Below are 16,155 nucleotides of genomic sequence, written 5' to 3'. Positions count from 1 at the left end.
ATATATATATATATATAGATAGATAGATAGACAGACAGATAGATACTGTATATATATATATATATATATATATATATATATATATATATATATACCGTATGTAATATATTTATATATAAGTAAGACCTCACTATAAGTGACTAATTGGGGCCCAAGCCATTCTGAAAAATGCAAAATTTCGATGAAAGCAATGTCTGGACTTCCCCCTGCTAATCCGGACTTTTTCTGATATATCAGACATTAGTCCGGATGGCATGAATGGTTTTTAAACTGTTTTGACTACCATTGCTGTACTGTACTGTGTTATAACTTCACTACAATAATCAAATGGTATAATATATATAATGATACTGTACTGTACACTGATAAACATGTCTTTTATTTACCTTGTTGTGGTGAACATACCTGAAGTGGTCAGGCAGTCTGGACTGCTTCGGGCTTTATCAGGCTTTTTCCTATATATGGGAATTTAGTCTGGTAGCTCCTCAAGTCCAATAAAAGTGAATTTTGGTCTATTGAAGTCCGTTATATTTAGGTTTTACCGTATATATATATATATATATATATATATATATATATATATATATATATATATAAAGGAAAATTTTCCAGTATTTTGAGCTGTTTTCTGCTAAATCCTTGAAGGCAACCTAAACTTATTTTTCTGTGTTTAATGAATAAAATAATAAATGATGCACCATATGATATCACACTAATTTATATACTTGATGTATGGGGGAAAATTCATTTGGTGGATGAGTGACTCCTACTTCAGGGGTTAAACTTTTAAACTGATAATTATCCTCGTACAGAATAATAGTATACGTTCATACACGCATGTGTACACACACCTTCGATGACCTTGTCTAAATTGGTTTGTTGCATCTCTCTCTCTCTCTCTCTCTCTCTCTCTCATGAATACAGGCATACCCTGGTTTAATGATGCAATTGGTTAGGTAAAAACCCATCACTAGGCAGAGTATTGTATCTCTGGGTACATTTAATATGTAAAATATAGGGATGCATTTCTGAGCCTTGGGTTTCCACCCCAGCCAAGTCCTAAACCCACCCAAATGAGTCCAAAAAAAGTTTAAAGCCAATCTGAATGGCCTAACAGTTGTAAAAGAAGCTAACTGAAGCCTAAAACCAGTGCTGGTCTCACTTGTACCCAGTCAAGGTCATTGAAGAATGCAATCTCCAACTCATGTTCAAACTTGGTAGAGAAGAAGCAGCAGCATTGTATACATTTCCACCATCAGAGGGTCCTTGGACAATTAAATAAATATCCGTTATACATAATAATAATGTATGAATGATGCATAATCGTCCAAGGTGCGAATTGTTGTAATGGTGAATCGATGTATTAAAAGGAGAATTTTCTTGACAGGGAATGCGATCAATGATGCTATCTGGATAGCCTTTTCGGCACCCTCTTTATGTCCTTTTTGTTACTCTTCTGGTTGCTGAGCTCCTTTATTTTCTTCTCTTATATTTTCCAACATTTATTTAGAAATTCATTTGTATTTTCAAAGCGTTTTCCCTTGAACAGCCTGAATGTAAACACATGATTTATTGATCGATGATGTGGTCAGAATAGCCTGTTCAAAGGCCCCTCTTAGTGTCATTTTAGCTACTGTTCTGGTTGCTGTGCTTCTTTATTTTCTTCTCTCTTATTTTCAAACATTTATTTAGAATGTAAATCTAAGTCTAAAAACAGTTTATAAAAACCCCTAAACACAATACTGTACAGTATTTAAGTCTAAAATATTATCAAAATCGGTTAAAAAACAATAAAAACCCATTGCAGACCCGTGGGTAGGCCTACAATAGGCAGGGTAGGGTGGTATTTCTACCCCTATCACTATTCTAGGGTATTGCATCTAGGGGTATCGTAAATCAGGGTTTTGCCTGTAATACGAAGTAATACGCACCCAAATCACACTGAAATCATACGAGAGTGGCTGAAAATGTTTTTTTTTTATTATATTGTGAATTATTTTGATAAAATATTTTTGCAGTAATCATTGAAGTCATATGCAAAGCGCATTAGCTAGCGAGCATTTTTGCAGTTGCAAACTGTGCAGCCATGCTATGAAATGACTCAGAAATGACATTACTGTATATCAATAAGTTTTATAAAAGTAAGTGGTAATAAAAGTCTTTCATGAAGTTTTATAATGTTTGTAATGATTTTCCTCACATCATTACTGTTTCGCTATAGTATCGTAAATACTTTGGAATATCGCAATAAAATCATGCGAGACCATTTGGAAGTTTTTTTTAAATTATTATTGTAATTATTGTGATGAGGTAATGTGGTAGTAACCCGCTTTTGTATGAAAAAAATCTTGTGGCTTGGTGGAAATTTCTGCCTCACGGGGCTATTTCCAGCATCAGACGATCAAAAGACACCATGTATTCTCTCAGATTTTTGCAAACGACATGCAGTTTGTTGCAAACGATAGCAGAAAGACTGAAGTTTGTCTGACAAAAATTTCAGCTCTTAAGATTAAGAATAAATGGGTTATAACGCGAGTGGAAAACACCATTTTTTTCCCCCTATTTCTCTGCACTTAGCACATACAGTACAGTAGGTAGGTTGTGGTCATGGATGCAGCAGCCAAAGGGCTAAGGCATCTACAGCAGCCAAGATTCAGCTGATCTGTGTCATGGAGAGCTCTCCTGGTGTTGTTGGCATCGGTGTAACCTCCTCTTGTCCTGCCTCTTGTAATGCGTCCTCGATAAATGCTGCATTAATCACATCTTCTGTTGTGGCGGCTTCACCAGGATTGTTAATTTCAGACATTGTGGATATTAAGAGACAGCTTGCAATATTTGGGAATCATGCTGTTTGATCATGTGCTAATTGGGACCAAGGTGTATGATTTACTAGAGATGTGGAGTAAGAAAGTACTGTATGTTGATATAGTAGTATAGAGACAAGGGATGCAAATAACATGATGAAAAGAGTATATGCGAGTAAGTTTGAAGGTGGGAGAGAGTGTAATTGTCCAAGAAGATGATGGAGGATTATGTTAATGAGTGTATGAGAATGCAAGGTGTGGAAGTTGGTATGAAGGAGGAGTTGACAGGAGATCATATATGTTTTGGAGGAGCATGTGACAAAAGATTTGGCACCTCAGTTTTTAACTTAATAGTTGATGAATTGACTCTCTGGCCGGTGTATCAGAAGTGTGTGTACTGTACAAAAAAGATTGTGTAGATTGTCAGGCTTGCGATGCGGATGCAAGATTCTAGGGGTATGAATGATTATGAATGATTGATCCCTGTCATCAGCCTGGGATGGCACTCTAGCAACTCTTTCTTACCTGCTTATGTCTGTAAAAGACAGGTTAGTATTTCCCTTCTTGTTATTTATGTGGAGTACAACTCTTGTGTGTTTGGGAGCTCTCCAATTTCTCCATATATAGCTCTTCTCAACAGAGTGGAGAAAAAAGTTGTTTAGTCTCATCATCTCTCCTCCTCTTAATAAATTTGACCTCTCATTCAGTGAACCTGAGTTGCCATATTTCACTGTTGATAGACATCCCATTATTTTTGTACTGTTTCTTGTTTTTAACTCATTGTTACAGTCATCTAATATTTGCATGCTTTTATTTTCAGATACAAATCTTTGAACAGAAATTGACTTGGCTTCCATCGTTGTTAAAAACAGATACAAAACACTTCATCCATAGTGTTCTTAGTACTAGGTACCACATCCAGTAGTTTATTATTGTTTGCGATATCGAATACTACTTACTTTCTTAACTTTGGAAGAGGGGTAATAAGGGATTAATTGTTATCATTTACTGTGTTGTCCTGTTTTGTACATTAATGATCTTTGATATGGAAAGAAAAGAGTATACCTTTTTCTACACCCACAGGAGCGTCAGAGCATGGCACAGCAGCAAGAGAAAAGGAAGAGTCAGTTGCAGAAATCACACTCCAAGCTAGTGAAGAAGTATTCCACAACTAAAAGCACGTGAGTTGATGTCTTCTTGAATATAGGAAGGTGTAAGGTATAATACTAATGAAAAAGGTCAGTGTCATCCTAAATGTCAGGCCCAACTTGCCCAGCCCCGGGCTTCTGTGGTCCTCATGGGGCAAAGTAGGATTGGATGATGGATGGATGGATGCAAAGGATTACAGAACACAAACTAGGTAAGGAACAGGATGAGTTTAGATGGAATAATGTTCCATGGTCCACATATTTACACCGAGGATGTTTACAGAAAATGGTAGGTGTTAGACATCCTCCATTTGGTGGCTTGGAGAATTTAATGCTACAGAGCTATATATCCTATCTAGGCCTATATACTAGACCTAGAATGGTTTTATGTACTTTAGATCACCTGACAGAGAGGAGAATTTTCAGTGAAGATTCATTGGCAAGAGATCTACATACTCATGAACCTCCTCTTGGATAGCATTACATGTTTGAGTTTAGCGACATGTATTGCTCTAAATTGGCAGGCAGAAGCAGATTAATATTGGTATCGGAAGTGATAATTTATCTGATAATTGAATTCGTATCAGAATCGGCTGAGTAACGATGAAAAACAAAAAAAATTTTGTTTTACCCAGTGACCCTAGACTCTGGCACTTATTTTTCCATCATTTTAGAAGTGAATTAAAGCTGTAATGATTGTTTTTCAAAGATACGGTCTTGTCCCATAATCTGTTGACTGTCTTAAATGGTAAAATGCATGAACTAAAACATACAGAATATTTAGACTGAAGCTTGACACAAATATCCAGACAGCAGTCTTCTGTTTAGTAGCTATGGTGGACTGGTATAAACTTGCAAGTTTGATGATACACATATACACATTGGTGGCGTTCCGTTAGTGGTATGGCTTAGGCTTAATGTTTACCTTCAGTGGTACAAGAGCTGTGAGCAGAAATTCAGTTTCTTTTAGTTTTTTCTATTAATCTTCAGTAAAATGTATATAATTAAATAATATACACAACTTAGTTACTGCCTTTCTTAGAGTTTAAGGAATTTAGTGCTATTTTCGGTCGTTACTTGCAAATCTTATATTTGTTTAGCGAACGTGAAAAAAATGCTGGTACATAAAAATAATTATATTAATAATTTAATTTACATTGAAATATAACAGTTCTTTTAGCTTTTTCATTTGGATTTTCGTTTTAAAGAAGTTATAACTGTACTATACCTTCATATTTTAAATTGATTCAAGACACATTAATACTGTTCTCGTAAGTGAGCAACGTCTTTGCCTGTGGGCAAGTAATGGGAAACATAAAGCACATATCATGCCTTTTGTGCTTTCCTAAAATTACACGACACACAGTCATTAGACAGTTAGTAAACAAATAACATATAGCGTCTAAATTTAAGACAGGTACTAGTAATTAACATTGTATGAAACACATAATGTATGTAAGCTTCTAGTCATTACCCAAATACAGTAATAAAGCACAGCATTTATACTTGAAAGTACCGTACGTAAAATCTTGGCCGGTTGGCCTTTAGCCATAAAATGAAACAGCATTTATATTTAATCGTACGTAACATTTTGATCATCAGTCATTTCAGGCCAGACCAGCCTAGAATTAATTCACAGTGGAAAAACTGGACCTGCTTTAATTCCAGAGACTGAGTTTAGCACACTAGTAGGCAAGGACTGTTCCTCATATATCATGATTAAAACCACTTTCCATGAAATAAAGCATGAATGGCTAAGACCAGTGTATTTCATTCACATATGAAGGTAGTGTAGTGTCGTTGTGGCTCACATTACACACACTGAAAATCTCATGTTTTTCTAGATTTTAAGACAGTCTTCAGTAAAGTACATCTGATTCAGTCTGATATGCTTAGCGCTGAAGGTTCTGTGGTTGAAAAGAACAGCGCTTTTTGGTCAGTGCCTTCTGTCGTGCTAAATATTCGTTCAGAGTTGGCGCTCGAATCTGGACATCATTCATGCACACAAACACTAATAGCTTACACACGATCACCCATACATACGCATTATCAGAAGACGTTCACATTCTTCAGTTTACTGTCTTTCCTTTGTGTATATGGTACTTTATATCTGTCTATCTATCTGTCAGTCTATTTATGTATCTGTCTATATATGTACAGTGAGCAACAGTAGTCGTGTCGCGGTTTTGTCCAAAGATTAAATGTAACTCGTGAAACATTATGAACCGTCTGTATGACAGACGGCGGAATGTACCAGACGCTTAGCCCGTTAGCTTATGTTTTCACCAAATTTCACGACACGATTATTGTTGCTTAATGTACATACTGTACGTACCCTGCATACATTAGTACTGGTACCATATTGCAAGCCTTGTATGTACAGAGTAGTAATGAAGAAGCCAAGACAAGATCTATATGTAACATTTTTCCATCAACTAAAAGATTGTTTCATTGCATAAGCTGAGCTAAAACAAAGTTGCCAAGTGTCATTCAACCCCTTGTCTCAGAGTTACTATCCTCTTATTGCCCCCATCTACTGCCTTCTTTCTTATTATATACAGTAAATCACTGTTTAAATTACAGTGAGAAGAAAGACTAAATACTGTGACTAAATAAAGAATATAATAACTAATGGATGTGGGCTTTTCACGCTTATTTCGACAGTGTGTGTACTTTATTTACGTACATAAACTCACATGGCCACCACACTCATGCACCAACAGTACACAGTATGGCACATCCAACTCACTGCTTTTGGCTGTCAGTTACTATATGCCCCCCCCCCCCCTTCCTTTCCCACTCACCCACTTATTATTGTTAACCTTTAGTGAGTTTCAGTAAGAATATTAAGCAGTAAAACATTGTCCAGGTAACAACATCCTTTCCCATGGCATTAAACAAAACACTGACCAAACAGTTCAGTAGAGGTCATTTTAATGTTTCTTCCATCCATATCTGATATCCCGATATTGACAGTAAAAATCGGTATCAGTTCGATATTGGAAAAAATGCAAATATCAGCGATACCGTATGTCGGTTCAGCGAATCATGTCGATTACAGCACCAGTTGCATGCCACAAGGGCTTTGCTGTTCACTTGTTGTTTGTTTATATTTCCATCACATATACCCATGTGGAGGTGTGAGGGGCATGATGGATGGAAAGGGAGATTGAAGGTCAGGGAGGACATTATAGTAATATAGCACTACACCTCTCCAGCCTGCAGATAGGGGGCTGTATGGTTTTATTTTAAAATCCTTCAGTTTACTGTCTGCAAATTATGAACACTATATCCATTAAAGGACTAGGCTGTAGCACCAGCTGATCAGAGCAGTACCGCTAAGGAGGATAGGGAAGCTGGTGATAGGGAGAGCTGGAGCTCCTGTTTCACTGGCCATCAATACTATCCTGACCATCCCTATTTGCTGACTTAATTCATTGTGACACCAACACAAAGAGTAGGCCAACATACTGTCCCAAACACCTTTCTTTAACTGTCTTACGAAGTTCTCTACGTGCACTTTACATACCATGCATCATACCCTATTACATCATAGGGGTTGGTGCCAGCAAGGGTATGTGGCCACAACACTTTGCCCCTGCTACTTAGTGGCAGACTTAAGGGGATGTATTTACCTAATTGTATTTACCTAATTGTGATATACAGGAAATGAGCTACGCTCGTGGGGTCCCGTCTCTGTTTCTCAATAAGTCAAATTTAGCTTTAAACTCGTTTAAGTTTTTAGACTGGATGATCTCTTTGTCCAGGTTATTCCACAGGTCTATACATCTATAAGGAAAACTATATTTCTTGATATCCTTCAAGCAGCTTGGCTTCCTCAGTTTCATTCCGTGTCCTCTTGTTACTCTCTTATCCCATAAAAACAGATCTTCTTTGTCAATTTTATCTACTCCCATAATGGTCCTGAACACTGCAATCATGTCGCCTCTCTTTCTCCTTTCTTCTAAGGAGGGCAAATCCAGCTTTTCCAGTCTCTCTCTGTACAGCAGATCTGCAAGACTGGGGACCATCTTGGTTGCTGTTCTCAGTATTCTCTCAATCTTGTTTATATCTTTCTTTTTGTGTGGGGAGCACACTACTGCTGCATATTCCAACCTGGGGCGAATCATGGCCACTATCAATTTTTTCATCATTTCCTCATCCATATAATGAAAAGCTACTCTTATATTAGTCAGGAGTTTATACGTCTCTCTAACTGTCTTGTTAATGTGTTTTTCAGGTGACAAGCTGTCCTGGACCAGCACACCCAAATCTTTCTCTTCTCTCGCTTTTGTGATTGGTTCATATTCCATCAAATAATTCAAAGATGGCCTCTTGGTACTTTTACCCATTTCCAATATTTTACATTTCTTTGCATTGAATTTCATTTCCCACATCCGGCTCCATTCGTGTATCCTATCCAGATCCTCCTGCAGCATTTTGCAATCCTCCTCAACAACTACCTTCCTCATGATCTTTGCATCATCAGCAAACAGACTTGCATAACTGTTCACTCCAGCTACCATATCATTTACGTAAATCAGGAACATTACTGGCGCCAACACCGAGCCCTGTGGGACTCCACTTGTTACTTCCCTCCATCCAGACATCTTATCCTTTATTACTGTCCTCATTTGTCTATCTCTCAAAAAGTCTCTCATCCATTCTAGGAGGTTCCCCTTCAGTCCTCCTGTATGCTCTAGTTTCCACATTAGTCTCTTATGGGGTACCTTGTGAAAGGCCTTCTCCAAATCTAAATACACATAATCCACCCAACCTTCTCTTTCCTGAAGCACGTCAATCACTCTTGAGTAAAAACTCAACTAGTTGGAAACATATGACCTTCCACTTCTAAATCCAAACTGACTATCAGCCAAAATATTCATCTCTTCCAGATATTTTATCCATCTATCTTTCAGAATTCTTTCACACAATTTTGTGACCATGCTGGTTAGTGACACTGGTCTATAATTCAGGGGTTCTTCCTTGTTTCCTACCTTATAAATTGGTATCACATTTGCCATCTTCCATTCTTGAGGCACTTTCCCCTCTTCCAGAGAACACACAATCAAACTGTGAATCTTATCTGCCAGTTGTTCTCTGCATTCCTTCAGTACACAATTAGAGATTCCATCTGGTCCTGGGGCTTTCCTTACATCTTGAGTTTCTAGTAGTTTATACACTTCCTGTACTTCCACTTTTATATCTTTTATCACTACATTTCTAGTCACTACCTTCGCTTCCACAAACTCCTTTTCATTAGTGAAAACTGACTGGAAACGTTTGTTCATTATTTCTGCTTGCATTGCCGCATCCTTATAGACCTCTCCTACTTTCAGTTTGGTGATTCCTTCCTTTTGTTTCAGTTTGCCATTAACAAATCTATAAAACAGTTTGGGTTCATCCTTACATTTGTCTATTATACCTTTTTCAAAATTCCATTCTTCTTCTCTGTGTATTCTTGTGTATTCATTTCTGGTTCTTTTGTATTCTTCCTTTGTTCTGTTGTTATCTCTTTTTCTCCAATTGTTCCACGACGTGTCTCTCTCTTTCTTTGCTATCATACACCTTTTATTAAACCACTCTTTTTTCCTGTTTTCTTTCTCCTTTCCCCTTGGCACAAATTTTTCCACTCCCGAATTATACAGGTCTAGAAAAATATCCCACTTCCTCTGTATCTCTGTTGTTTCGCTGAATTTTCTCCAATCTGCATTTTCAAAAAATGTTCTCAATCCTGTAAAGTTTGCTTTCCCAAAGTTGTACCTTCCCTGCCTATAAAGCTCGTCTCTTGGCTCCACATTCCCTGTTATCATCTGGAACTCAATGACCACATGATCACTTTTTCCAATAGTACACTGATATTTCAAGGATTCTATTACATCGGGTTCTTTGGTAAACAGTAAGTCCAGTCTTGCTGGTGTGTCCTCACCTCGGAACCTTGTCTCTTCTTTGACCCATTGCGTCATCACATTGTTCATTGCTATATTTAATAATATAGTGCCCCACGAATCCTCGCCGCCTCCTGAGTCCCATTCCTCCTAGTTCACCTCTTTACAATTGAAGTCACCCATTAAAATTATATTGCTGCTTTTCTCAATCAGTTTCTGTGTGGTGCTGGCTCTGTCTGCATAGTTTTGGGGCCAGGATAGGATGGGGCTTACATCTGTGTCAGAGGGTGCAGGACTTTTGGTTCCTAGGCTGCCACTTATGCCTAGTAGAGAGGGGCCTGAACCTGGGAATAGCGCCCCAGGAGGCTGTCCTATCATTGGGTGTATTATGGTGGGGTAGTCACAGTCCAAGGTGTGCTTGAAAAGAGTCCCTGTAGCTCTCCTGGCAAGATGCCCTAAGGCCACTGCCACAGCCACTGCCTTGATCCTCTGCCAAGGTTTGGGGCTGTGCAGCCAGGTAGGGCCTGTGGTCCATCTCCTCCCTTATTTGAGGCTCTGCACGCTACAAGGGGCAAAGTGACACATTTACCATTTTCCACAAATCGCCCTCAGAGTCTGGCGACATCAAAAAGTTCATAGAAATGTTTTTTAGTTTTAGTTTTTAAAATTTGGACATAAGGTGCATAAATTTGAGTACTTTAAGGGCAGTATCTAAGAAATTTTGCACAATAATATTTTCATTGTTAAAATTGTCATCAGCAGAAAAATATTATTTTGTTAGAGTGTTGCCAGACTTTGTGAGCATTTTGCAGCCATTTTTATTGTGTTTTTCTTATTCAAACCAAAAAAGTATCACTGTCCAATACTATGATGAAGGTGAATTGCTTTTTTAAGGGCAATATGGAAGAAAACAGTAAAGTGCAAAGCACCACCTTTGCATCGGCACTCAAGGGATGCTTTGCACTCGGCAGAAGTGACACTAAGACTGAACAGGTAAAGCGCCACACTTGAGAAAATTGGCAGCTCTAATTGGCCGTACGTGGGTGACATAACATGTTCTGATTGGCTGGCTGGTCACTGCTGTGGGATCGTTTTCGTTTTCGTTTTTAAAGGCTCCAACATGCTTGCATGCGTCGGCCTTGGTCACCTAATGGCGGCTTTCCATGCTGCACGATCCATTGCAGCCTCCCTGTTCAGTCCCTTAACCCTGAGGTCACACTTAATGACCCTGTCCCATGTCTTTCTCGGTCTACCCCTCGTACCCCACCCCCAATATTAACACTTCTCACCTTCCTCGCCCAATTATCATCCCCCATCCTCTCCACATGTCCAAACCATCTCAATCTACCTCTCCTCATCACAACACCAATACACTCCAACTCTTCCATCGTGAACCCCCCCAGACCTTGGACGCAGGGACATATTATACATCCACCTAATCATTGTCATTTCTGTATGTCTGAGCCGGCAAATATCCTCCTCCTTCACTGCCCAGGTCTCACTACCATACAGCATTACACTCCTAACACATGCTGCATACAAAGACCCCTTAGCACGTAGGGAGAGTCCTCTCATTGTCAGGAGAGGCAAGAGCTCCCTGAACTTCTTCCAACCACTTCTCACCCTAGCCACAGAGCTAGCTCCAGCCCCACCTCCAGCACACAACATGTCTCCCAAATAACAAAACTCTTCCACACACTCAAGAGATTCACCAGCAAGTTCAATTCTTTCACATCGGATAATCTCCACCTGCTCTCCCCGACACGCCATACACATAAAATCAGCATTATCTCGCAGTCTACCTCTGATACCCCTACATCTCTTATGCACCCATTTATCACAAACACCGCACAAAATGGAATTACTTCCCACGCCTATGTGGCAAACTGCACATGGCCACTCTCCCTTGTCTTTGACAGTACCGCCACCAACCCTAGATATCATCACTTTTGTTTTATCTGCATTTACCCTTAAGCCCTTGTGCCCCATACCATCTCTCCACTTCCTAAACCTTTCCTTCACCTCCCTTTCATTCTCTGCAATCAACACCAAATCATCAGCATACAACAACTCCCACAGGAGTCCGTTTCTAAAGTCACGTGAAAGGGCTTCAAGTACCATGATAAACAACATGGGACTCAAAACTGACCCCTAATGCACACCAACATTCACGGAAAACCTATCACTCAAATCTCCATTCACTCTTACCTGGGTGTGAGCACCCACATACATATTCATAACCACCCTAACCAGCCACTCCTCCAAGCCAAGCTTTCTCATTGCCCACTTCACCACCTCTCTAGGGACTTTGTCAGAGGCCTTTTCCAAATCAACAAAAACAAAATAAAGATCCCTTCTTTTACCAATATATTTTTCCTGAAGCTGTCGAACAATGAATATGGCATCAGTGGTCCCCCTACCTGGCATAAACCCAAACTGCATCTCATCAATATTCAGTCTTTCTCTAATCATACCTTCTAAAACTCTCTCCATTACCTTCATTATCTGATCTAAAAGTTTTATTCCTCTATAATTTCCTCTTTCCAGGGCATCACCCTTCCCTTTATACACATTTACAATTACACGCTTCAGCCAATCATCTGGGACAACACACTCATAAATAATCCTATTTATCAGGTCAGTGACTAACTTCACCCCTATATCACCTGAGACCTTCAACATTTCGGCAGTCAACCCAGACACACCTGCTGCCTTCCCCACCTTCATCCTGCCTATTGCCTCACTCACAGTAGCAGCATCAATCAAAGGCCAAGGGCCAGACACTGGATCTGCTGGCTCCAAACCTTCTCCGTCCCAGTCAAACTCCTCATTCAACAACCGGTTATAATGCTCTCTTCATGCATCTTTAATATCCTCACTGTTCACCACTACCCTTCCTTCATCATTCTTCATACACTGCTCACCTATAATATCCCGATTATCCCTCTTCACCTGACCTGCCACCCTAAATATCATATTTTTCCTTTCCCCATGATTTAGGTTGTCAAGTAAAAGTCCCTGTGACTCAGACTTTGCCCTGTATTCCTCTCTTCTAGCCCTATGCTTGGCAGCCAAATATTCCTCTTTGCTACCACTCTTCTTCCATTCCTGGAAAAGCCTTCTTTTCTCCTTAACTGCAGCTTCTACACCCTCATCCCACCACCAAGTTACTTTATGTCTTGGTGGTGGTCAGCTTAAGGGAAACCATTCAGGAAGAAAGGAAAATGAACAAGAAAAAAAGAAGAAAGTGGTGAGAGAAACAGTAGAAAGGAACATGTATGGTAATATTTTAGAATCAGGGAGGATGAAGAAAAGGTTAGATCTGTGAGAGTTGAGAGGGACTCAAATCAAGTAAGAAAAAATTAGGTTAGATCAATCCAGAAGGAAGCAAGTGGGAAAAAGAAAATGAGGAAGTAAGGAGGATAGGGCTGTATAAGAAGGGAGAAGCAAGACCAGTGAAAGTTAAGTTGTCATCAGAAAGTGTAGTAAATGATATACTTAAAGTGACCTGGAAACTAAGTAAAGAGGCAGGGATGGAAAATATTATAGTAAGAAAAGATCTGAATGAAGGAGAAAGTTTTAAAATCTTTGAAGGAACAAGTAAATGAAAAACATGACAGGAGGACAGAGGAAGAATGTTAAACTTTTTTTTGGAGAGTGATGGATATGAAAGTAAGGAAGTGGTATGTGAGGAACTAGAAGTGAAGGAAACAAGGGCTATGGACATGAATACGGAAAAGAGAAGAATGAGTGAAGATAAAACCGGGGCAGTAAATCTAAGTATCATGTATAGTAGTGTAGATGGGATAATATCTAAGAAAGGGAAATTGTAGACTATATAAATGAAAAGAAACCTGAATTTGTTTGCTTGATGAAGACTATATTGCCCCAAGACGTTGATACAAAATTATCTGGGGGGGATCAGTTATAATATTTGGAGGGAAGGATAGAGAAATCAAGTTTGGGGGAGGTGTAATGATTTTAACTGGTACTTACTTAAGAACAAAAAATATAGAAATTGAAATAATAGAGAATGAAACATAGAGAATGAAAGTAATGTGAGTATAAGTGACTGGAGAATGGCTGGGAGAAGGAGGGAGGTGAGAAGACAGGAAGAAATCGGCAGGATGGAAGTTGTGGAAGCAATGAAGAAAGTCAAAATGGGGAAAGTCCCAGGAATTGATGGAGTGTGTGGTGAAATGTTGAAGCATGGGGGAGAGATAGTAGTAGAGTGGATGTGGAAGATGTGCAGATTGGCCTGGGAGGAAGGTAAGAGTCCCGGAAGATTGGAAGTCGGGTATAATTATTTCCTTGTACAAAGGGAAAGGGGAAAAAGAAGTGTGTGGTAATCATAGGAACATCTGTCTTCTTAGTGTAATGGAAAAGTATATGGTGGAATACTTATTGACAGAGTTAGGTAAATAACAGAGGAATTAGTTGGAGAAGAGCAGAGAGGGTTTAGGAAGGGAAGAGGTTGTGTAGATCAGATATTCATTCTTAGATCTTTAGTGGAAAAGTTTCTAGAGAAGGGAAAGAAGCTGTATGCAGCCTTCATGGATTTGGAGAAAGCATATGACAGGAAGGGTAGACAAGGATTGTGGAAAGTATTAAGAATATATGGAGTAGATGGGAAGTTGTTGAATGCTGTGAAGAGTATGTATGAGGGTGCTAAGGCTGCAGTGCATGTGGATAGTGAACTGAGTGAGTTTTTCTATTTGAAGATTGGGTTGAAACAGGGATGTGTCATGTCTCCATGGTTGTTCAATCTGTATATGGATGGGGTTATAAAAGAGATACAAGGTTGGGCAGTGGATGTTGGAGTGGCCCTAATGAGAGAGGGCAGTGTTTGGAAACTCCCTGTGCTCTTGTTTGCGGATGATACTGTTGTTAAGTGAAGACGAAGGGGAGCTGCAAGGCTTGGTGAATGAGTCTGGGAGAGTGTGTAAGAAATGGAATCTAAAGGTGACTGTAGGGAAGAGTAAAGTTATGGTCTTCAAGAGAGGTGAAGTCAGTGAATATGCTGTGAGACTGGATGATGAGGAAATGGAAAATGTGAGTACGTTTAAGTACTTCGGTAATGTGATGAGTAATAATGGAAGTCAGGAGGGTGAAGTGCTTGAAAGGGTACAACAAGGAAGAAAGGTTGCTGGTTCCTTGAAGGCAGTGATAAGAAACAGGGAAGTGAGCATGGAAATGAAAAAGTTATTACATGACAGTATTGTGATACCAACTCTAACATATGGAAGTGAAGCTTGGATGTCGTTGGAGGGACACAAGTCAAGCGTGAGAGCAGTGGAAATGAGTTATTTGAGAGGAGCCTATGGAGTCACATGCAGAGACGGACTGACAAATGAGGATGTGAAGAAGCATTGTGGTGTGGATGTGGATGTGATTGGAAGCATTAGGAGAAACACACTGAGGTGGTTTGGCCACATGGAGAGGATGGAGAGTAAGAGACTGATGAGGAGAGTGTATGTAAGTGAGGTGGAGGGGGAGAGATGGAGGGGAATGCCAAGGATGAAATGGAGGGATGGAGTGGAGAGGTATATGAGAGGGGGGGGGGGTGAATTGGGAGCAGGGCAGTGAAATGACGGGGGACAGGGTGATGTGGAGGCGAATTGTACGTGGCCACCCCGTATAAGGGATTAAGGTGTCTGGTATTAGATAGATAGATAGATAAAAGTAATATGGCTAAACTTTTGGGAATGGAAAGAGAGGCGGTTATGGAGAGAAAAATAGATGTAATAGTAATCCCTCTAATATCCGAACGCCCAATATCCGAACATCCCCACTAACCGGACATAATCATCCTGGGATCCAATATTCCCAAAATGGGCCAAAAACCGCAAAAAATTCGAAAAAAAATCTGACTTTTTTTTTTTTCCCACCCGTAATTTGAAATTGCCGCCTGGCGCCGAACAGCTGTTACACCATGGTCCCTTCACCCCTTCCTTCCTCCCCCCTCCCCTGTCAGGGTTGCCATTTGGTATTTTTCATTACCAAGTGTGGGGCAATTTGGTAATGAAAAATTCGTTTGGTAATGAATCAGAATATTGCATTACCAAATGGATTTTTCACATGTATGAGGATACACAGGATGGAGATGGTGGATTGTTTGCTCTCTCTGATTAATCTGCTACCCTACATAGCGTGAAAATAATCAACATGGTGTTAATTATAAGGAGAGTGATTGCATGTATTTCCACTTGTATATATAATTAGTGAAGAATAAATGCTAGCTTTATGAATTTGGTAATGAAAAGTTAAATTAGCTAATGAAAGTTGAGGAGATTGGTAATGTGGCCATTGCGATCT

At 39.5% G+C, this 16,155-nt stretch overlaps 1 protein-coding gene across 1 annotated transcript in view; it reads left to right on the top strand.

Annotated features, from left to right (window-relative positions):
* Positions 1-16,155, top strand: part of Plc21C (Phospholipase C at 21C) — a 739,135-nt gene that overhangs the window by 599,588 nt on the left and 123,392 nt on the right. Inside the window, exon 23 of the mRNA XM_080273643.1 lies at positions 3,888-3,985. Within this exon, the coding sequence (XP_080129769.1) occupies positions 3,888-3,985 (98 nt within the window). The remainder of the gene's footprint in view (positions 1-3,887; positions 3,986-16,155) is intronic.

The sequence above is a fragment of the Coenobita brevimanus genome, chromosome 55, assembly GCF_032717465.1.
Source record: "Coenobita brevimanus isolate Jiangsu-jjx chromosome 55, ASM3271746v2, whole genome shotgun sequence".
Taxonomy (NCBI): Eukaryota; Metazoa; Arthropoda; class Malacostraca; order Decapoda; family Coenobitidae; genus Coenobita; species Coenobita brevimanus.
This window is presented reverse-complemented; position numbering and strand designations above follow the sequence as displayed.